We start from the raw sequence: 23652 nt of genomic DNA on the forward strand, positions 1-23652 counted from the left end.
GTGCCAGTGCCTGTCTGTTGGGCATGTCCAGATAAAGTGTTAGCTGAAACTCCCAAAGATGAGATCTCCTTTTTGGGAGACAGAGAGGGTAAGACCTCTTTTTATTCCTGCTAGAAAAATCTGATGTTTAGATAGGAGGGGCCATGATCTCTTCTTAGTAAGTATACCATGGGGCCAGTGTAGTTCAGAGAAAACAAAATTTAAAAAAAATCTTTAGCTCTCTGATTATGAAACTTCTTTTTGCAAAGTATTCTGCACCCTCAAACCCAATTAGTAGCATTCAACTCATCGAAAATTCACTTAGCATTTGGAAACATAGACTCTGTTACATGTTTTAAGGACATCATCCTGTATTTCAGACTTCAAAATAAGCTTTTTCTAAGAAAGGAAAGGCTTCCTAGTCTAATATAAATTGAAATCTTATACACTCTTTTTAATGCCATGAAAAACACTTTGCAGCTGTTAGCTGTTCTTGAAGGACAGAAAATTGTGATTCAGCATGTTAGTGCTTACAAATGAAAAATTTAAATGAACACGGATTGATTACTGGATAATGAGTACTGATAGAAGCTGCAGCTAAGTCCAAAACATTGGCTTTGTTCCTACCTGGCTAACTCTTCTGTTGGAAAAAGTTTCACATTGAGGGAAATTTCAGTCTTGTGGAACACAAAACAAAAAAAGGTTTGGAATGTCCAACTTTCCTGGAGAACAGAAATTCCACTGTGCTCACCAGCCCTTCCCCAACCTGTGAAAACTGAGACAAGAAGAAGGTTACAGAAAGAATTTATAGTGTATTAACATAAGAAAATATTAACACTTGAAAAAGCAGCAGTATTCCCCTAGTTTTCTTGGTAACTGTGTGCCCTGTTAGACCAATCATACTCTGAAATGTATTTAATTTCTGGTGTATGGCATGTCTTTGTCCCAGAGCTTCAGACGTCCCACACAAATGTAGTTCTCCTTAAACTTTATAGCTGTGACTCTAATGCAAATCATCATTTTCCATTCTAGAACTGCTGGAGGGTTTTGACATTTTGATGGTGTGCAGTTAGTTTCTGCTCTGGAGTCTCACCATACATCAAACTCTGTCTGGGTGGCACTGATTGGTTTTGAACACTTGCTGCTGGCATCTTTGTCAGTGGAAAGGCTCAGTGTTTTGCAGTTCTTCACCTCCAATTTTCCATGAAGCTGTTCGCTAAAATGTACCTGTTCCAAAGAAACGTCTCAGTACCAAGTCTGAGAATAGATGACATTTCAGTGTGTTTGTGCTCAACTGATGAAATAGTTAAGTGTGCAATTTTCTGTTTCTCCCTGGTTTGGCTTTTGTAGATAAATTAGAGCCAGGTGCACAGCTCAAGCCTTGCTTGAACTTTGATGCTTTGCTGATCCCTTTAAGTGTGCATAAGTAAGGTGGTATAAATGGCTTGCCTTTTTCTTAGAACCCCAAAGGTCATTGCACTCAGGTGGTGCTTCAAAGAACATGTTATTTTATACAGATAATTCTAAATAGATGTACATGATATTTCTACTACCAGAACTTCAAACCATATTTCTGTTAAAGCTTGAATGTACCACACTAGTAAACCTAAATGTTTTAGAACTTTTTTTTAGCCTTAGAATAAGTGTGTCTAAAAATAAACTGGCATTAACCTTTTCAGTATCATGTAATATGCATAACAAACCCACTAAACTGAAAAAAGCAGAGTTATGTTTTGAAGGAGATTTGATTTCCAGCTTTGGCAACAAGCTGGGTGACAAAAGAAACCAAAGTCATTGAGAAGAGGTACCTAATCATCATGTCAGCTTGACATACTCAATTGTAGGATGGAACTTTTTTCCCATAATCTGTTTTGAAAACCATGAAATAGTCGATAGCAAATGTTAGTTTCTCAAGATGTGTGAACCCTCTAAAAAAACCAAGCACTATGGACCGGGTTTGCATGGTGTTGACCTGAATAAAGGGATAATGTGCTTAAGCAGCTTATGCATTCTTCAGTGCCCTTTGGAAAGGGAGCAGCTCCACAATGGTTTGCCACTCAGGGCACAGACGTGACCACTGTTCTTTTCACTTTCTGAATGTTTCGTTCTTTTGTCTCCGCCCAGGGTTTCTTCATACGTTGTTCCAAACAGGGCTATAAAGGAACTTTTTGGGGCTATTTCTTGTCAAACTGTAACGTTTGTTAAGCAGAATGCACTGAGCTGTAAAGGAATTTTGAACTCTGAGTATATAGCTGGCCAAGCTTTTCATCAGTGATGTGTTGCTGAATTAATTGTTTCTACTTGTGAGACTTCCCAGGCTAGAGGTTTAAACATATTCCAGAAACACTGTAATAATTTTTTTAAATATTCCACATTAAATTTCAGCATCAAAGATACGTGAATAAACTCAAGCTGTGGTCTTACAAAAGGAGCTGCTTTGAAGTTCTGAGTTTTAGTGTTGACTATAGATTTAAATACTCACAGACATGAGAGATGCAAAAGGAAAGTAGCGAAAGGAGTGTAAGAGCCTATGTTTCAAGGCAGACCCATGTCTTGTTTAGCACTTTCTGACCAGAGTAACTGTGATTCCTGTTTCTCTTGAACTTTCACATAATCACTGCCCATCTGATCTGGCTTCTTGAAGGAATAAGCCTGACAGTCTGGCTGCAAAGTGTTATGGAAACATCTTCAGTATTTAAAAAATAAAGGGACCGAAGTTTTTTTTATTTTATTTTAAGCATTGTTTTACAAAGTGAGAAAGAATGAGAAAACAGACATTGCTTAATAAAAAACTTGTGGAAACTCTTTTAAAAGAGCACATCAATTTAGGAAGAAGAATTACAGGAGTTGGAAAGAGATTAAGTTAATTGGACAGTGGAACATGCAGTATGTTTGCATAGGACATGAACTGGCATGAAAAGCTGGGGCAATGGGATTTTAGAAATGGGATTCCTGTTTCTGAGTCCTACTGTGATGTTCCTGTCAGAGGCTCCTGGGGCTTGGCAGTTCTTTGTGTGCTCAGTCTGGTGGGAAGCAATGGGCTCTCCAAGCTTGCCTGAAGTTTACACATTGCTGAACAGTTCATTTATACTTCCTGTGAGTTTATCTCCCAGAGATAAAAAAATTATCCTTGATTTTTCAGATTTTCCTGAGGTAATTTTAAATAACTAGACAAACTGAAAATTGAAATGAAAAACTAGTTCCAGAAATAGTTCTTGACAACAAAGTTTGAAATGATCATAAGAAAAGAAGAATACAGAAAAGGGACAATTACTTAGAAAGATATCGGATCAAATTCTTGCCTGCATTTTCCTGCTGTATCCGGAGAGGTACAGAATTATGATTTTGATTTTGCTGCTGTAATACTTAAAATAATGTAAATACACAGGTAAAATTGTTTCAGCCAAAAAATATGCTACTTAAACATGAATGCTACAATGAGTTGATGCAGGGAAGAAACAAAATACTTACAGTGTAATGACTTCACCTTCATTTACAAAGTAATTTTAATTTTGAGATATATTCAGTTGTCAATTCAAAAAGTTGAACTAATAACTTCTGAAAGGCTACTGTAAGTAACACGTTAGAAATTGTTTTGAATTGGTGATGAATTTAGCAATTGTTTTAGAAAATTCAGCTTTTAAACCTGCTTGATGTTTAAAAACATTCTAATCTTACATCTTTACTTTTTTGTGGAAGTGGAGAGTAAAGTGAGGGAGAGACAAACATTTCTATCTGTAGGTCTGCATCAGGATACTCCCAGAGGATGCAGAATACTACCAGAGGTTTTAAGTTTCACACTGATTCAAATCAATCTTTAACAGGGACTTCTGACCCAGAAGATTTTTCAGTTCTACAACATAGAAAAGCTGGGAGCGCAATTTAGGCATTTCTCTAAAATTCAGAAATCTCATTTCCGATTCTCTGTCTGAGGCAGGCTGAGAAAGCTTTCCAGCCTTTTTGCTTCATGCTGCATGCTGAAGGCTCTCACGGAAGGAGAGGTTGTCTGTATTTTTCTTTACGATGTTTTTCTAAAGTTGGTGTGCAACAAATTTCTGTAGCTGTGTTGGGTTTCCAAATTGGTTTTGAATGAAAAATATTTAGTCAAGCTTCTGACCGATTCTGCTAGCTGTTTGGGCATGTGTAGGAGCGTTGTACACTACATACAGTGGCAAAATTAGCTTATTCATTTTCAGAGGCATGTGAGAAATAATAGCAAAGAGTGTATCTGAGTTCCTGAGAGAGCCAGTGAAAGTGTGAGTTTGGGGAATTGCTGTAGCTGAAGTGGATTGTCAAAAGTGATTGCAAAGCACTTTGCACACATTTAGTATTTTGTAAGTTACAATTTGGAAATATATCAGACCAAACCAGGACCTTCTAGTAGTGAAAACATGGAATAATTCAGGCTTGGTGTTTTTATGGACCTAGGGGAAAAGTCTGTATCATAAATCTAAAGAAAGTAAAAGTACAAGATTTAAGCATAGGCAAATTCAGAAATCTTATCCAACTGACGGAACGTGGATAATTGAAATGGATAATGCTGGAATCTAAACTGATAATCTGAAAAGCATGGAAGGAAGAGGTCAAAGGCTTGTTTATGTTTTGGCATATTGAATTTTAGAAAGCAGCACACTTTCCGAGTATCAGCTCATCAACAGAGTTGAAATGATGGGCTCTGGGAGAGATTGTGGAACATGATGATAGAAGTAAAGACAATGTCCTTTTTAAAATGTCAGAGCGCTGTCAGGATATAAAGGAAAAATATAAAAGTGCTAACTAAAGCTTTAAAAGATACTTTTGAAACCTGACTTCCCAGAGTAAACTTTTTCAGTTGGAAACTATACACTTCCTTTGAGACTAGAGTATCCCTTTTCTTTGATACAAAAGGGTGTTTCTTTAATCTCCTTATGTTTCCTCAGTCTTTATGTAGACATGGATAAGTGGATATGTACTTCATATGCTTGGATTAATCTTCAAACACTGTATTGTTCTCCCCTTCTTATTAAATAAGAGTGTAGTATTGTAGCTTGCTCATGTAACAGCTCAACCATTTTTTTTAACAGACATTGTTGAAAGATCCTTTGTATATTGGGCTGAGACATGAGAGAATTAGAGGTCAAGCCTACGATGATCTTCTTGATGAATTCATGGAAGCTGTGACTTCAAGGTAAGCGATATATCTGTGCTGGTCCTTGATGAATTCCACTATGAACTTCATATTGCCAGAAATAAAGGTCAGTAGCTTAAGAAAGGAAGACAGAGTTGTTAGGTTCCAAATAATTTTTATTTTGAGCATATGATTTTATGAGTTTATAGCTGCCTTAACTATTTACCTTTAATATTGTAAATATATGAATTCACTGTATGAGTGGTAAAACTCATCTTGAGATGAGCGAACTCATTTGTCAAACTTCTTTTTCAAGATTTGGATGGCTAAGTATTTGCCTAATAATTCTCTATGCATAGTGCTGTGCCTACATGATTTTCTCTGTCTCTGTGATTTCATATGTGAGATGTCACCAGCCTTAAAGAAGATCTCACACTTGGCAACCACTGCCTCTGCTCCCACCAAAGCCACAACAGGACTAAGCTTTCAGTGTTTTAATTTTAAATGTCATGGTATGGACCTATACCAAGTCAGCTCTTTCACTTGCTTCTTTTTTCCTATACAGAAAGTAGTTAAATGTATTATTAGACCATGATTCATAAAATAGTTCTCATTACACATCAAATAAAGTTTGCTCATATTTTCCTTGTTTGTTAAAATATTTGGAGTTCTAGCCCTGCATTCAATGTGTATACCTAAAATAGCTCAAGTGCCAGGATCCTTAGCAGAAAATGTTTTCTGCATCTGCATCCCAAAGTTGAGGCTGAACTGTGGAACCTGGAAATACTTTCCAGCTCTTCAGTCTTGCCTTGTGCCCCTCAGCATTTTGACTCCCATGTTGTGACCTTACCTGGACAAGCACAACCTCTGTTCTTCCTGACTTGGTTGCTGTGCAAAAGAAACTTGGCCAAGCAGGAGGTATTAATTTCCATGCCTGAAACATGTATTCCTTCATGTATTACTATACTCTTCCCCATCATCCCCAGTCAGCTGCCACTCCCTTGTTGATAATCTTGCTATGAAAGTTGCTAGTTTGGCTCTATCCTGTAATGTGTTTCCTCCTCTGCTGAATATTCCATTTCAGATAAAATTGATGCATTTTCCTAATAGATTCACGTCCCTAAAAGAAGGTTTAAAGCATTAAGAAATTGCTCTGTGGTCCATGTTTTGAGAATCTCTAACATAATGCATTCCCTAACTCACCCTTTCTTTAAAATGAACCATTGTTCTTCTTACTGAAGGAAATCATCAGAGTCAAGCAGAAGATTATCTCAGTAATGTTTGAAGGTCTGGTTGACATGTTCTTTTTACTTAAACATCTTTAAAGCTCTGTAATTTTGAGCAATTTTGAGCAATTTGTGTTTGCTTGACCTTCTGAAAGATCACTTTGTTCTCATCTAAATCGCTCATGGTCAGCAATAGTGTAATTTATTTCATGTTTGAAGTGGGGCTCTTAAAAACTATAATTCAGACTTTATGTGGTTTACTTATGAACTGCGTTGGCTATACTGTGACATCTATGTTGATTATGATACTTATTTGCTAAGGTGAAGGGAAAAGTGATGTAGTTAAGTCAAAATCAAGTCCATTTGATCAATAATTTCACATGTTCCTAAATTTGAATTTGTGTTTAATGTGCCACTGGCAGACTAAGCACTTGCAGCTGATTCTGGCATAACAGGTCTGACTGTTAAAGATGCAGGTCATGATTCCCTTGCCAGCCATTGTGGTGATCTAGGTAATTGTATACTTTGGTTAAATAATAGTTACTTTTTCCTTATGAAAGTTTCTATTATGTTTTTCCTCTTTTCACTTTTCTTAGCCTTCTGCTGGCTGTTTCACTGAGGGAGTATTTGCTTCACTAATCTTAGATGCATGTTTGGTCTGTTAGATTTTAGGTCAGTCGTATTTATAGTTAGTTATTGCCATAGAGCTCCAAAAGAAGCATTCTTAATTAGCATTGCCTAATCAGTTCCTGGAATGGAAGAAGTTTTGCAGAAATCTGTTGTTGTGTTTTCAGTACATCTCCAAGACATACATAACCATGAACATTGTAAAGCACAAGGCCGTTGTATATTTTTAATAAGTCTAAGTTAAAGACATGGTGATGACAGATATTTTCAAGTTGGAAAACTATGTGAAATACCTATTTTAGATCTTTTTCACCTCCATAATTCTCCAGAGAGGCCAAATGCTAATAGAAGTGAGAGCCAGGTTTTAGCAGCACTGCCTGGGAGCAACAAGGAGCAGGCAGCCGTACAGGGTGGTGCACTTTGTACAGGCTTTTCATTGGCTTCCAGGGAATTTTCCTAGACACGCACATCATCTTGATTGATTGTTAAATTTTGAAAACCTAGATTTTTATAAGCTGATGCAGCATAATTTATAGTGTTTCATGTTGAAACATGACCTTTATACAGTAAATACCATAATGTTTAATAAAGAAAATGGTATAGTTTTATCAACTGCAATACTTTCCTCTTCTCAGCCTCCACTGCTATTCACCCCCAGAAAGATCTTCTTATGAAACACAATTATTTATGAAAGAGTCAGGATTAAAAAAAAGCAAACCAACAAACCAACAAACCCACAACTTAAACTATTCATTACTAAAAGATTTTGGTACAGTATCCAGTACACTATCATGGCAGAATGGAACTAGTACATTGTGATTTTTCCCAGATGTGGGAAGGCAGAAGCATATGGAAAGTGTCTGGATTTCTCTTGACATGAATCCAGTGAACAGCTTTTATTTATTTACTTATACATTTATCTGTTTATTTATTTATTACCAGTGCCAGCACCTGCCCTCTCTGAGGGCATGTACTATAATTTCTCTGGACATTGCCAGATGTTTCTTGCTCTTGTGTCAGTGTGGTAATTTAGGGGAACAAGAATATTCTAAATAGAAGGAATGTTTTGTTACATGAGGAAAAAATGGACAGTTGTCTTCATCAGTGAAGAACATAAACTGGAATTCAGAAGCGTTTGTTAAGTTTCTATACAAAGAAGTAAATTTTTTTAAATGACAAGTTGTTCTTAAATATCTATGTTTACAGAGGAAACTCTGAGAGGAGGGATTTCCAAACAACACTTTGGTAGATGGGATTGATCCACCAAGACTTCCTGTGTAACCAGAGAAAATAACTCTATGTTTTTATTCCAGTTCCTATTTCTTCCCTACTTGACTGTGCTAATGCAAAGAGAAATATATAAATGGCCAAGAGGCATTCATGTACAGTAGTGAAGGGATTATGGAAATGCTTGAGAGGAAAATATGTAAAATGGAGATGGAACAAAAAATGATAGAAGAGGAAAAAACACCTTTTCAATGAGAGGGACTTGAATTGTCTAATGCAAGAAATAGATTTAAAAGGGATGAAAATTTTTTTCCATGTTTCAAATGATATTTCATTTTCACAAATCTGGTAAAAATAACTCCACCTTGAAGCCCTCCAAAAAATGTCAGAGTAGGGAAGAACAGCATCGTACCAGCGTGCTTTCTAATGCGGATCACCTCTGGTGGAAGTCATTGTACATTGGGCAGGGACAATACTGACTTACACCTCTGGCCTGTGAACAGAAAGGAAACTTAGAAAATGGAAAGAATCTGATGGAATTCCCGTAGTTTGTTTCCTTGTCTACCTACCACAGCCCCAAGGAGCTGGGTGGAATTAAATTCCCCATGGATTTGTGACGTGTAAAAGAAACCCTGTATCACTGAAATCATCTTTCTGTGTGTGTGTAATTGTAAGTTTTCAGTTTCACTTCAAGATGCAAATAATAGTGGTGGACCCTTGAAAAGTAATACCATGTGTCGTCTACATTCTCTTCTGTAATCATATTTTGATTAAATCCTTCCCTGCTCTTTTTATATGCTATGCTTTTCTCAAGTTTGTGAGTTATAAACCGAGCTGCTGACAATTGTAATTCAGTATGTTCCATCCTAAATTACCATGATGTAGTCATTATTCCTCATTTGCCTGATTACATTATTCACAGATGGTAGCAGTGTTTCATTTCACTTTGTGTGTTACTTTAAAACAGTGTTTTATGGTAAATATGGTTTAGCTAGCTTTGAGAACAACTGTAAAAGCAATGTATCCACAAAATACAAATACAAAAATGTTTTAATAGGTGCTTTCATTTGGTAGATTTCATTAGAATATAGTTCAATTTGTAAATAAATAAATTCAAACAGCCCTTACTTTTGGCAAGAGAATATACTAGCAGGAAGTCAACTTAAAAGGTGCATATAGCTGTGCATCATTAAGGGAGTGGCTGGACACTGTGGTGGTTCTGACATTGTGTTCAAGCACAGATTATGAGTACAAGAACATTTGTGTCTCTATTCTCTTTTGCTCTGTAGTGGTGCAAGACCAAGACTTATGTCATGCCTGTATGTTCCCATACTGATTAAGTTAAAGTGGCTGTCAAAACACGTGCAGGAAGAAATGCTACTGCAACAACTCCCTCATATGGCAGACTTTGTGAAGACCTTTCTGTTTATAGGTTTTGTTGCTTAGTGGGACTTAAGCCCTTGGAGGCAATTTTTCAAGTCTATGGCTACCTGCTCCTTCCATTATTTAGCAAACATTAACTTCCTAGTGAAGATCCCTGTGGACAGCAGGATAGGAGAAAGGTGGGTCCTTGGACAGTAGCCCCTAGACTGCCTTGACTACAACTACAACTGCTCTTTGAACCTACCCCCTCAGTTCCTTCTTGTTTTACATCTGAGATTGATGTCCGGTAATTGATGGGCTTGCATTCTTCCTGAAACTGCTTGGACCCAGGCTTCCTTGCCCACCTAGACTCCCAGGTGGACTTTGCTTTTATACTCATGGGGTAAAACCATTCAGGAGGATCCTTATGTTTTTTGACTATTAAAAAAGACCCTTGAACTAAAAAAAAACCCCACATTGTGGTTTTAAAACAGGGACTGTTGCTTTGGATAATGGAGGGTGCTGTGGAAGAGAAAAACTCCAACAGTTACATAAGCAGGATTCCTTTTTTTTATCCTAGTTCAAGTAACTGTGATGTCTTGCCTGAGGAAAATTTTGGGATTGACCACATGACTTGTAACTATTATCACTTGCAACATTTAAATTGTTAGCAGATGATGCCACCTGTAGGAAACTTGTTAAGGAACCCTGAACCCTTTCCCAGGCTGTGGTGCTTAGTGCGGTACCACGCTTGGAATCATCCTCACCTGCCTGTGTAGGGGAAAAAGAGAAGTAACCTCAGTGTAGTGTGTTTTTTGAGATGGGATGCTTGTGTGCACATTTGGCACTCCTTCAGTTACCAAAACCAGGGGACTCTGCCATGTCTTCTGGGTAGAAGACATCTACTTCTGTGTGTTCTGTTAGGTAAGGGGGGGGGTAGGGTTTTTTTTAGTTTGATTGTTGGGGGTTTTATTATTATTTAGTTCCTTTTATCTCTCTTCTTCCCTTTCCTCTTGGTTCATTTGGTGGTTAAATAGTACCTGATTGCTGGAAATGTTACGAATGTATGCTTTTCAAACTTTTTGGACACAGTAAGGAGAAGTGAGTCTGTCAGTGAAGCAAAATTGTGGCAGGATAGACAGACCCTAAACACATCAAGTTTATTTGTAGAGAGAGACCTATTATTTTTTGGAATGCGAGACCTTAGAGAAATTCTGAGCAAAGATCAGCAGAGGAACCTTGAAGAAGTAAAGCCTCATTGATCCCTTATAGAAAACACAAAGTAATGAAATCCTCAAACACAGTACTAAGCGGGAAAGCTGTTGTTTTATTTTTGCCAACAAGATAGAGTGGGGGAATATTTTAGTATTTTTAATATACTTCTTGTACCAAAATTAATTCTGGAGCTCAAATTGTATGTATTCATCTTCTAATAATGCTCAGCTATGTCCCAGACTTTCTGCAGCCATTCAAGACCCAACAAGAGAAGAACATGCTGTTCTTAGGCTTTTCTTCTCCAAACTATTTTAAGAAGGGATTTTTCAAATGGAAAAGGCCTGGGTAATCTCAGTTACTTTCCTTCATCTTTTATAGCTCCAGCAAATGGTGGGCAGGATTCCCAACAGAAGTTAGCTGGTGCAACTGTATTGTAAATGGAATGAATGTTGATTTATCTGAATAATTTGTATGAGTGTAATATTTTAACAAGGTATATATTGTTGTTACGGAAGTACAGTAGTTTTCCAGGCTGTTAGAAGCAGCAGTTTCATATTTTTTCTTTTTTTTTTTTTTTCCCCCTTTGGAAACTCTAGTAAGTAAAATATCAAATTTTTGGCTGTAGTTTACATCAGAATGCAGTAACTTATCTGTGCCTCTTATCCCAACTCTGTCTCTCCCCTGCCAGAAGTCAAGAATTATTTCTACCTATATTTCAACTCTCGGGAAAACTTTCACTCACTGTCAGTCTGGCTAATGGGATTTGGGTACCTCAGTGCTTCATCCCTCTCTGGTCCTTTATACCAGACAGCAACACTGCTGTGCTTTATTCAGAGTATCCCACCTGAACTGCTACTGCTGAGATTCCTGATCCATGGCAGTGGATTAGTCCATGCCCAGTGGTGCCTCTGCTGTCTGGTTGCCTACAAATAATAAGCCATTTGTAAATATCACTGACATAACCTAGTCATCGTTTGGTTGTTATTAACTTGTTTTGCCACTGGCTGATTTAGCAATAAACCATCATGGCTCACTGGTTTGTATGTCAGGTACTTGCAAATTTCTGTATAACTACTTTTATACTGTTTTTCATTGTAGTTGTACCCTTTTAAAATAAAATCTAGCATGAGAGATACATTGCCATGGATCTTCAGTGAATATCCTAGAACTGAAATAAATGATTTTAGATCTTTTCATACCCAAGTAGCAAGTTTTTTTTCTTGTGTTGTCATTACTGTATTAAAAATTGACAGTGACATTAGACAAACACCTCTAGTGCCAGATTAGAGAAACTACAATATTCCCAGAATTTGATTATCCATACTCTTTGAGAATTTTGCGAGACAGAGCACTTGCTAGACTCAACAAGTTTTTGTGCAGTCTTCCCAGGAAATTGCAATGGAAACTTCAGTGGCTTCCATGGCCATCCTAGAATCTGCAGTAGTTAGTAATCCATATATCCAGCTATATAGCTTATTGAAGTGTGGACATACTGCACTTCTGAAAATCAGGGATACTTCTCTTTTGGTGCTTATCTGTGGAATTAAATACTGACTTGTAAAATGCAAGTATTCAACCATGTCCTGAGATTATGGCCATGTTAGTCTTTCAGCTGTGCAAACCTTGTGATATGAACTGTCAGCCAGGGTTTTGGGAATGGGGTTGGAAAACATGCCAGAACTGAATTCTGGAGTTGTGTCCATTGTCAGCTGAATGCTTGGGACTGCCTCTCTCCTGCTCACCCAGCAGTGTCTCTATACCAGTTTCATGCCAATAAGGCATACTGAGAGCTTGCTTAATTGAAGAGAACTAAAAACTGATGCTTTTAATTGCAAGATGATACGATTGATTAATTTTACTGATCCTTTGCCCTTTTATTTAATCTAGAGGTGAGGAGACAGTATTTGGTATCCTCAGAATTTTTGACACTGTTTGGAAATTCCAGATACACATCTTTTTTTTGCATTAGCAATCACTAGTGTTTATACACCCCTGTAAAAAATATTAGCCTGAAAATGGCTGAAAAATGCAATATGACACTTTAAACCCACTACCATATGTAAGTGCAGTTAACTGACACTTCACTGACACTCACAGTTGTGCCAGTGCTAACAACTTCTGAAAAAATCATGTTACCTCTTTAGCTAATGTGTTTTTAATTGCAAAATTATAAAAGTTCTTTGCAATTCTGTAAGTGAATTTATTTGAATAGCTAGATTTTTGGAGTTGCAAAGAATGCTGATTGTGTCCCCAGAAGCAGATAATAGTGATCTGGTAGGTCATCTTTATATAACTGGGGGTGTATATGAGAGGAAAAAGGAACACGTTTTGCAAAATAGATGGGTTTCAGTGATTCAAAGATCCTTTTTTTCCTAATCCCTTACTCTTTCAGATTTTCTTAGTAATTTTGTGGGAAGAATTTCTACTGCTCTCCCTGCATTGGCTCCTGCAGAAGAAGTCTTTACTGTTTTGTATCTGGCATGTTGTTACTTTGATACTTCTCCTTCTAAAAATGCAACCTAGCTTAGTGCAAAACCAGAAAGCTGTCTGTTTCAAACATTATATTTTAGAAAAAGCGAGAGAAGTGTCACTTAATCAGTGAACTGTATGTCAGAATTTGGTGGATTTTGTCATCAAAGTTCATCACTTGCTGGTCTGTGGCAAGCCTAAATGGCTACTGGAAAGAGATCGCTGGCAGGGATTGCTGAAAATGAACTATGCAGATTTTAATAAAAATGGAGTTAAATACAGCTAGAAAAAGTCAAACCTTCTTTCTAGAATCGTAGAACCATAGAAGATGTTTCTGCAAATAGTTAAATGATACTATAAAATTAATTTGATTATAATTTCTTTGTGATTAATTTCTACTGCTGTGAGTAAATTCCTTTTTTTTTTTTCCTCTTTCCCTGCTTTAAAAGACTTTGATGGAATAGATATTTGGAATTGTTGCTCTTTCTCAGGATGAAGCTCTGATCTAGAAAACATGCCCAGGAGTTATTTTTCCTTTAACAGAACATATGAATGGGAACAAGCTTATTTATGTCTGTTAGATAAACTGAAATGTTGGTATGATAGTTACTAATATCAGAAGAGTCTTCAAATCTGAAAGCACGTTGAGAAAAAATGCAGGAAAAAAACCTGCTCTTTTAGTAAGCCATTAACTGTCACAAAGAATTAAACTTATATTGTGTTTATTTCAGGTTTTGTACCAGCCTTGAAAATGTTTAATCAGCTTATTTTTTGCCTACATGTCATCTGTGTTTGTGGTTCCATACTTGGAAACAGAAAACATTTGTGCAAGTCTGTGAAATACTACAGTTCTCACAATAATCTTATGTCTCACATGCTTTAACCAACTGTGAGAATCTCCAGATTTATCAACAATATTTAAGTCCACTTGCTTACATATACTTTGGTCCTGCACCATTAAAATGAATGTATTTTTATAGGGTTTTTTTAGCCTTTTTCAGTAGCTTCAGAATAGAAAGCCTGCCTTGTTAGAGGTTTTGCATTTGTCAGCCCTGGCATCATCTGAAAACCTATGGAGTCCATTTCTCTGGCCAGACATAATGGTCCAGACATTTAGAGATCTTTTTACAATATCAAGTTTTTATTAGAAGTCTTTGATTAGTCTTTTCTTCTGAAGAATTGATTATGATCTAAGCACATGTTTGACTTCTGGAATTTCCTCAGCTGTGAAGCAACAGTGATTCTACTGATTTATAGTGGGAAAACAGCTAGTTAAATCATTCATCCTTCACATTTATACCAGCTGATTTAAGAATGCCGTAACAGTTACAAAACGCTATATTAAATTTGTTAATGATTCTAAATTTGAATTAAAACCATGATTTTTCAGTTTAAGCCAGACTACACAGTTAGAGTTTGTTTTCTTTTCTTCATCAGAAAAGTATAGAAACTGTAGATTTTATATGGAAAATATTTTTAAAGAATGATATTTTCAGGATAAGAGAACTGAGTGCAGCTGGGTTTGTATATTTTCCAAATCAGATTTCAAAATGGGAACCAGCTGCTCATCTGTTGCTCTTAGCTAAAATGCCAGCATATGCCGATTGTTGCATGATAGCCATTTTTGAACTAATATACATGAGGATCACTGGGTATGATCTTGATGTCAAATTCAGTTGCACGTCCTCACCAAATCGCAGCACCATCTTCAAGCACTGCAGGCCCATATCATAAAGACACTTAAGTGATTTGTTTGCAAAAAATCCAGGATCAACGAGGAAATAGTGGTATATTGCATACACTGTACATTTTCAGCTAGCTTTCTACCTGAATTACTCAGCCCCTTGCAGCTGTGCTGTTCAATTGCATTAGCAGACATCTCCATCTGAGCAGGCGGCTCCTGAGCGTTGATCTCTGGGCATAAGAACTGGCACTGCTGTGCTTTTGTCCCAGATGCCTTCTCTTCTGAGCTCCGTAGACAGGGCTGCTTTGAGGCTGGCCTTAGGCACAGGAAGGAAAACAGCACTGGAGGCGGGTAGAGGCAGGCTATGTGGCTTTGGTCTTGTTATTGCTGATTTGTCAGCAGTGTGGGATTTATGTTTTGGTTTTTGTTGGGTTTTTTGTTTTGGTTTGGTTTGGTTTGGCTTTTTTTTTGTTTGGTTGGTTTTTTTGTGGGTTTTTTTGTTTTTTGTTTTTTGTTTTTTAAATAAGAACTACTTTTTCAGCAGGGGTGCCAACAAAAAAAAATTAAATCTAGGTCATACTGTTAACAGAAGTCAAACACAAGGCTGCAGTGAACAGTGCATTCTTAAGGCCTTTGATTTAGATTTGGGACCAAGTTCATTTGGGCTGGATGCATTTTTCATGTTTAATAACTATTCAGGGAGGGGACCCCTGGTGGTCTAGTGGTTAGGATGCAGCACTCTCACCGCTGCGGCCCGGGTTCGATTCCCAGTCAGGGAAACTCCCCTGGGCAGATGGAGCTCGTTAGCCCTGTAAGGCCATCCATCTAAGAGAAGGTCACTCTAAACAAACCTACGTCCTGAGGACCTCACTGCCACTGTCCAAGCTTGCTCGGCCCCGGCAGATGAACCTTAGGATTAAAGGGTGGGCTCAGCTCAGTGCACGCTGTGTCTCACCTAAAAAATCCACTGCGCAGGCTCGAAGGGTAAAGACCTTTCCCAAATCTTCGTTCGCGAAGACTGGCCATACTATACTAACTATTCATGGGGTTTGTGTAGGGCTAAATATTAGTTCATATTAGTTCATTTTTTTCTCATGCTATTAAACACAAGGTTTAATAAATTAGGAAAATTTAAAAGTTTTGGTCAATAATAAAATATGCTGCAGCATATTTACTTGTTTTATTTTAAATTATATATTAAATATTATGGAAACACTCTAATTGTTGTACATAAAGCATAGAAACATTACAGCACATAAAAAAGAGGTTTGCTTAAAATAATTTTGAGTTTGCCCAGTTCTCCAGAAAACCCTGTTTTGGTTTTTTTTTAGACTTCCAAGAGACTTTTTTTAATCACAGAAAAGGAATTTCCATACTTTGTCCTGAAGTTACATTCAACAATATTCCTGTTACAGTTATTTAATAAAAAAAATCAAGTCTTTGATATCTACCAAAGAATGTTTTGGGTCGGAAAGGACGTTAAAGACCATCTTTCTCCAACCCTCCTGCCATGCCCACTAGACCAGGTTGCTTAGAGCCCCATTCAACCTGGTCTTGAACACATCCAGGGATGGGACATTCACAACTTCTCTGGACAACCTGTTCCAGCACATTACTACCCTTACCAAATCCCCTTCTCAAGAGCTTGGCTTCATTATTTGCTTGCATGGAGGTCCCTGGATGCTGTATCTCCTAAGTCTGTTTCAACAAAAGAGCTAAGTAAGAGGATTGATTGGTATTCAAATATTTTTCAGAATGACTATCACCATTTTCAAGTTACAGCTCTGATAAAACTTTTTTGCCATTGCTTGTACTACAGTCAGCTTTGGGATGCCCTCAAGGGCGCCTCAAGGTGCCTTGTGCAAATATTCAGCATTGGTGGAAAACCTCTTCTTCCACAAGACGTGGTAGCCATCGTTCTGCTCCTCTAGGCTTTGGTTGTATTGCAAAATATCAGAACAATGGACTTTGTAATTGCAGCAGGTGTAAAACCATGTTATGGAAAAACCTGAGAGCAGAAGATAAGGAATTGCCTATTTCCTGTGGCCCAAGTATCTGCATGGCATACTTAGAATAAGGTGCTAAACCAGATTTTTTTACTCTGTATTTGGGAGCAAGAGGTCCGGTGGTCAAGAACAAGGAGCTAATATGAATGTAAACAGTTGAAAAGGACAGTGGAGCTATAGTGTTTTTTCAGTTGAGGCTTGTTGGCAGCAGGTTTAGCTTAAAGAGCAAAGGCAATGTCAAAGAACCACTTAATAGAACATGGGACAAAGCGGATTTTTGACAAAGAACATAGTGTGTGCTCCAAAGAAAACCACTAAACTAGTTTCAGCTTATATAGGTACTGGTGCAGTTTTTTAATGTTCCCATTTTTGTCACCTTGCCTTTGTTAGAAATCCTACTATGATTGGAAAAAATGGGGAACTCACCTAAGTAACTTTTTTTTTTTTTTAGCGTTACCAGTCATGGAGGTTTTAAGTAAAGTTCTGTGCCTTATTTGAGTCATTGAAACAATTGTTTTGCATGTAGGTGTTTTAATAGGGTTTCAGATATATGACTGAACTGCACTGATATAAACTAAGCAAAGTGATAAATATGTTATCAGAGTTTGAGGAGACTTTTTAAAAATGCTCAGTCGTATAAGATAAAACCTGAAAATGCATATTAACTAAACTGCCCAGGCTGTTCAGGTGCTTTCTATTGCATTTCTTCTTCTGGGTTACAGAACTGATCTTAGAACTTTAGTCTTTCTAAGAGAAATGGACAAGGCTAACTTTTACTTCTTCACATAGAAAAAAGTGTCTTTTAGAAAGGGCATCAAGCCCTACTCCTGTGTCCAGTTTTAGAAGTCAAATGTGGATGTATAGCCCAAAGAAGCTGAGTCATCTGTTTATGTAGATACAATAGTAAATATTTCCTTTGGATCAGAATGGCTGAAATGGAAAGCAATTCCATTTTTGTTGTAATTATTTTCATTAAAAAAGAAAATGCTTTTAATTTTAGGCAGCTTTTGGTAGTAAAATGTTCCTAAATTAAAAGAGACTAACTTTTAGAAGAAGGAGCAGAAAACAAATGCTAGCATGCTACTCACCTGTTAGTTAAAGGCAAGGCTGTGCTATGAACTAATTTTGAAGTTTTGAGCAGTGCTGATGGTACCAAAATAGACCTGGCTTATATTGCTTTTATCATTTTGAAATGTTATTCAGTTTATGGTAATCATAAACTTAACTACCATCTATGCTATGAACACTTCATTTATAGCACCTGATGTAGAGATTGTGCCTGTGGATGAAGATTTTGTTTAAATATGACTTTTACAGGAGCCTGTATTCCCTCGTTTTTAACAAGGTTAATGTTTGTTTTTTCTTATTTAGTTATTAGGTAATAAAGTCCAGTGTTCTGCTGCTCAGAAGTGTCACTTTGAAACTGTTAATGCAGGCATGGCTGTTATATCCTCAGAAAGAGGATGTAAGAGGAAATAGTTCTCTACTGGGAAAAATCTGATATCTTCTTTTTGTATGCTTTGCTTTTATGTGTGCTGTGTGAGACCACCAATGGGTTATACTTTCTGTGCTATAAAAAGTGGTAGCTGAGGTTCCTGACTGTAAGGACCATTATGAGTGAGTGAACTACACCACCACTAAATTACTGCAACTTCTATCACAGCAGTGCTGTGAAATAAGAACAGTGAAGGCATCAAAAAAACCCCAAAAAACAACCAAAACAACTAACAAACAAAAAACCTAATTTGCCAGATTTTGTGGATTCAAGCATTCCTGATAGAGCTTTGGATGGCAGAATGACATATTTTTTCTCTTAATATTGTATAGACATTAGTTAAGTTTCCAGTGTTGTGGCACAATTATTTGTGGTCTGCTTAATTTTTTTCCACCCTTGGTGGGGCGTTGGTAGAAGCTTTTAAAAACAATAATCTTGTCTGGTGTGTTGTGGCTTGGATGCTTTTTGCTTAGCACAACAGCGCCCTACTTCACTGGTAAATGAGAAAATGAATCCTCTTGCTGTCTGCAGCAAACCATCTACCTCAGCTGGTTAGCACAAAATATTGTGCAATCTGAGCAGTGCCTGAGCTTTAAGTTAGTGTGGAAATCAGACCTAAGGGTTCTGAAAAGCTTGCTTGCATGTAATAATAGTCTGCAATTCCTCATTGACTCATTCCACATTTTTTGTCTCTTTATATTTTTGTCTCTTTACTTCCTATAGCTGCCTTCTACTAATGATATCTCATCCTGTTGCCTTCTCTTCCTGGTTGACTTTTGTTAATTCCTACTCTGCTTCCTCCTTTATTGCCCACTTCTCTCTGGAAAGGTTTGTTCAATCCTAATCCTACCTGTGTTCTCAGCCATTTTTGTTCCCACCTGTAATTATCTCTAATCCTTCTATGTCACAGCTGTTCCCTCTTTTATATCCTCCTCAGTTGTTCATTTGTAATTCTAAAGTATGAGGTTTTCTAAATATGTTAGTTTGGTTATCTAATTCATTTAATGATCTCCTAACTTCTGCTGTCTCTGTCATGCTCTAGCTGGCAGCTGTATGTCCCACAGCCGTGGTTCCTTGGCTGGTTCCGTCATAGCACACCACAGTTTTCACCCTTCCCAGTCCCTTATTAAGGGATAAGCAGATGATAAGCAACAACTACCACTTTTCAGCTTCATTACTACTTCCTTGCTATCACTGTCACTACAAAAATAAGGAAGGAATGTCATAATGTAACTAAATTGTGTTCATTCTTTCTCAAACTAATTTATTTGTATATTCAGTCTCAGGAAGGGTGCAGGATGGTTTCTTTTCTTTGGAACCATAACGCTTGAAGGCAGAGATTCTGTTGTCTGCCACCATCCAGTATGGTGGGGAACGGGATCCTTTAGTCAGCTTCCAGAGTATAAGTGTTTGAATAGTTTTTAGAACTGTTTTTGTAGATCACTGAAGCATCTCAAATTTTACTTCTTGAGCTTCATCTTAAATAAGATGTAAATTAAGTATTTAGCAACCTTGCTAAGTACAAAGGAGTCAGCAAGATACTATCTTTATGAGTGATTAATACATTGTATGTAAGAAAGAGGAGACAGTTTCTTTCCACAAACATCTGTTTATGATTTAAACTCTGCAAAATATCCAAAAAAAGACTGTGTGGTGAATACAGACTTAGGACTTTTGCCACGTATCCTACTGTCTCAATGACTGCTCCTATACTATTATTAATTTTGTTGGTATAATTCCAAATCTGTCATACTGAGTTTCAAAATATTTGTAGTCACATACCCTACTACTAAACAAAAATAAGAAATGAAAACTTGGGGATCATTTTTGTAGTTGATATATTACTTGATAATATTACTTGAACACTAATGCTGCAACATACAATTATGATCAAAAGCATATGGTCATTATCAGCACGTTTTGCTGTAAATAGCTGGGAATATATTTGAGAAAATCAAATTTGCTCCACAGGACTGTTTTTCCTCTTTCTTTATGTGTAGCTGCTCCTTTCCAGTGATAGACCCCACCTGTTTTCCCTGTGTAACAACCATCTGGCTTAATCCTGGGGATGCAGCTCCCTCTTTCACAGTTTGCTAAGTCTCTTCCAGTTAGGTCTGCTCTGGTCAAATAATGACATGCAGAGCTAATGTGTTTAAAGGGATCCAGCTAAACATTACACTTTGTACAACCTTATTTTTGCACTGACAAGCTTCTTGCTATTTTCTAGCAGTCTTTTGGACCAGAGAGAAACACATTATGTAAGTGTTTAAGAGGCAGTGGCCTTGTTAACGTGCTGTGACTTTTGGTCAGCCCTGAGGTGGTCAGTTAGACTAGATGATTGCTCTAGGTCCCTTTCAACTTCTCTATTCTCTGTGAGCTTTGGCATTGTCGAAAGAAGTGTGTATTTTTCACTTTGGATGGTGCAATATGGTGAGGAGGCCTCAATGTTAATGTAAATATGGATTCTGTGGTTTGTTTGTGATGTTACAGTTTGAAAAATTGTTGGTTTTTTTCCGACATCAGGTACGTTACAGATAGTCCTGATGAGGGTATACCCTGTACTTCTAGGAGAAGAAGTTGTCTATCTCTTGGCATAAAGATAAGGCTGTCTCATACAGCAACACTTATTGGATCTGTGTTCAAATTCTACCAAGCAAACACTGCAAGAATATCAGAAAAAATGTGGGATTCCAGCATCTAAAAACCACTTTGGTCTATTAAGAACGTCTTTAAAGTACTTTGAAGCTACCAAAAGGGCAATAGAGTTTTTTTTGGACTAGAGATGAAAGCTGAGAGCTAATGAAGGGATTTTTGTAGGACAGAGTGAAAGCCACAATGTCACTTGTCCTCACAGAGAGGAGATTCCTTTGGAATTCAGGTTATGGCATTATTGCTTATGACTTCAGAAGTCTTCTAGAATTTTTGCTGGAGACTCAAACCAGGCTTTGAAAAAGTTTAGCTGCTAAGTGCCTCATTTAAGAGCTGAACTCTGGGCATGCAGCTAGTACAATATAGCTTTTGTGATGCTTCTAACCTCTATTGATGCTTGAAGGATAAGAAATAACATCTCAAAGTTGACAGGTGGACATTCAGGGCTGTTATTTGTAGTGTTTCTCTGTGTGGGGGTTGTTAGTCTCTATGCTACGCAGTAGCTTGTACATCATAGCCACTGTACCATGACTTGGACTGCATAAACTGAGTTTGCCTCACTGTATTTAAATGTTGTAACTACTTTCACAATACTATCCATGCTTCCAACCAGGAGGTTCTTGGAGGAATCCCTAGAGACAGTCTCTTCTCACTCTTCTGAGTTGTTATCCCAGAAATTATATAATATTTATAAATTTGCAAAATCTTAATATGCTTTTCTTTTGGTTTTTTTAATGGCTCCAACAAAGGGAAAAGAACTTAAAGCATTTTGGACCCATCTATACTTCACATATTTAGAGATGGGTGGGGACTTGACTATTTAGCTGAATTTTGTGAAGATTTAAAGCACTAGCTGTCTACATTGAATGCCAGGAAATGCAGACATCTTAGAAGATGCATATGTGTGTGTATATATGTACTCAATTTATAAAACAACAGTAATTCCAGAAGTATAAAATTGGCTGTAGTCCTAGTTTTTCAGTTAAAAATAATAGCACTGGAGATATTGAGTGGAATTTCATGGCTTTAAAACTGTTTTACCAGATCATTGCTAGATGCTTTTCTTATTTAGTAGACTTTAAACATTTCCAAGAGCTCATTATTCCCATCTCTAGGGAAGAGACTTTGCAGACAACTACAGTTATTGTACATCTTTCCTGGCCTTATTGAGGGAAGTGGGGGAGGGAAGCAGTGTAATGGATATGTGTTTCCTGACCAAAAATCCAGTACTGTGTCAATGTCTTGCGAGCATTTGGATGAAAAACTGAACAAATTCAACAACAACAAAAAAATCACAGTAGCTAATGTCTTGGTCCAGATGATCTAGCTTCTTAAATCATATAGGGGGGAGATGTAGAATGAAAAGAGACTTTTTTTCTTCTATCTTTGTCAAATTGTGAGAAGTTTACAGAACTAATCTCAGTTCAACATCTGATCCTAATTTTCAGCTGAGTTCAGTTTATTGTTGCCTGTCAGAGCCCTGAGACAAATGAAAACAAAAAGAAATTGGCTGGGTTTCTTTGTAAGAAGAAATTTTCCTGAATTCTGGAGGAGTTTCCTCCAGAATTCTTAAGGAGGATGTTCAATAGTGGTGCAATCCCCTACCAACAGCATTCTTCATGTCATCCTTTCACTACGTGGTTAGAGTCAGATGGCAGCTTTCCCAAAGCTTGTGAAAAACACATTTTATAATTAATCATTTTCATTAGTATAAATCACATAAGTTGTCATTTTTGCTGATTATTGCTGCTCTCAAAAATAAATTATGAAAATAAAAAGTACTTTAATAGTAGGGTAGACGAACAGTCCAATATTCCTGACCATTTACTACTACAGGAGCTTCCCTTTTAATTCATTAACTGCAATGTACGATTTAAGTAAGTAAAGAGTTTCAAAGTGTGACACTTACTCTCTCTTACACTCTTCTTATTTTTTAGTCAGCCTTGTCTTTCATAGCTTCTTGAAATGGAAACAATGGGTTTTTTCAACATGATATAAGATTCAGAAACAGTTTTGGTTTATTTGTTTATTGGCAATGAGTAGAGACATTTGCTATTTATTTTCTATTTATTTATTTTTTTATTTTAATATACAGATGATCCTCCCAGTATGAACAAATCTTACGATGTAATCATTGACCCTATTTACATTTTTATCTATTAAAGCCTAACAGAAAATATAAACATTAATCAAACCAAGGTTTAACTCTGTCTTTATCCTGCAAAGGTGGAATTTGAAGGCTGAGGACCAAGGAGACATATAGATGCCAAGCTCTAAGCTATCTTGTGCAAGAAAAAAAAATTATCAGGAAGCAAATTTTCATTAAGGGAGTTCAGATGAGATTCTTTGGTAGTACATGACAGTTTATATAAGAGGAACAGCATTTGATGGCATAATTCTGATTATAATCAGTATTTTATGGATTGTATGCATCCACTGAACTACAACCAGCAGGTGAGTGATAGATTTTGGGAGCCACCCCAGATGCCACAATGAATGTTTAACATGCACATTTAGATATCTCTTGATACTGTACAGGTTTGAAGCATTATTCAGTCTGTTAACTCACATTTCTTCATAAGACTTCTACCCATATAAAAATGTCT

General features: G+C 37.0%; 1 protein-coding gene across 1 annotated transcript in view; it reads left to right on the forward strand.

Annotated features, from left to right (window-relative positions):
- ME1 (malic enzyme 1) overlaps positions 1–23652 on the forward strand; it is a 160981-nt gene that overhangs the window by 78902 nt on the left and 58427 nt on the right. The window contains exon 6 of the mRNA XM_032684168.1: positions 5043–5146. Coding sequence (XP_032540059.1) covers positions 5043–5146 — 104 coding nt within the window. The remainder of the gene's footprint in view (positions 1–5042; positions 5147–23652) is intronic.

Source organism: Chiroxiphia lanceolata, chromosome 3, assembly GCF_009829145.1.
Source record: "Chiroxiphia lanceolata isolate bChiLan1 chromosome 3, bChiLan1.pri, whole genome shotgun sequence".
Classification (NCBI taxonomy): domain Eukaryota; kingdom Metazoa; phylum Chordata; class Aves; order Passeriformes; family Pipridae; genus Chiroxiphia; species Chiroxiphia lanceolata.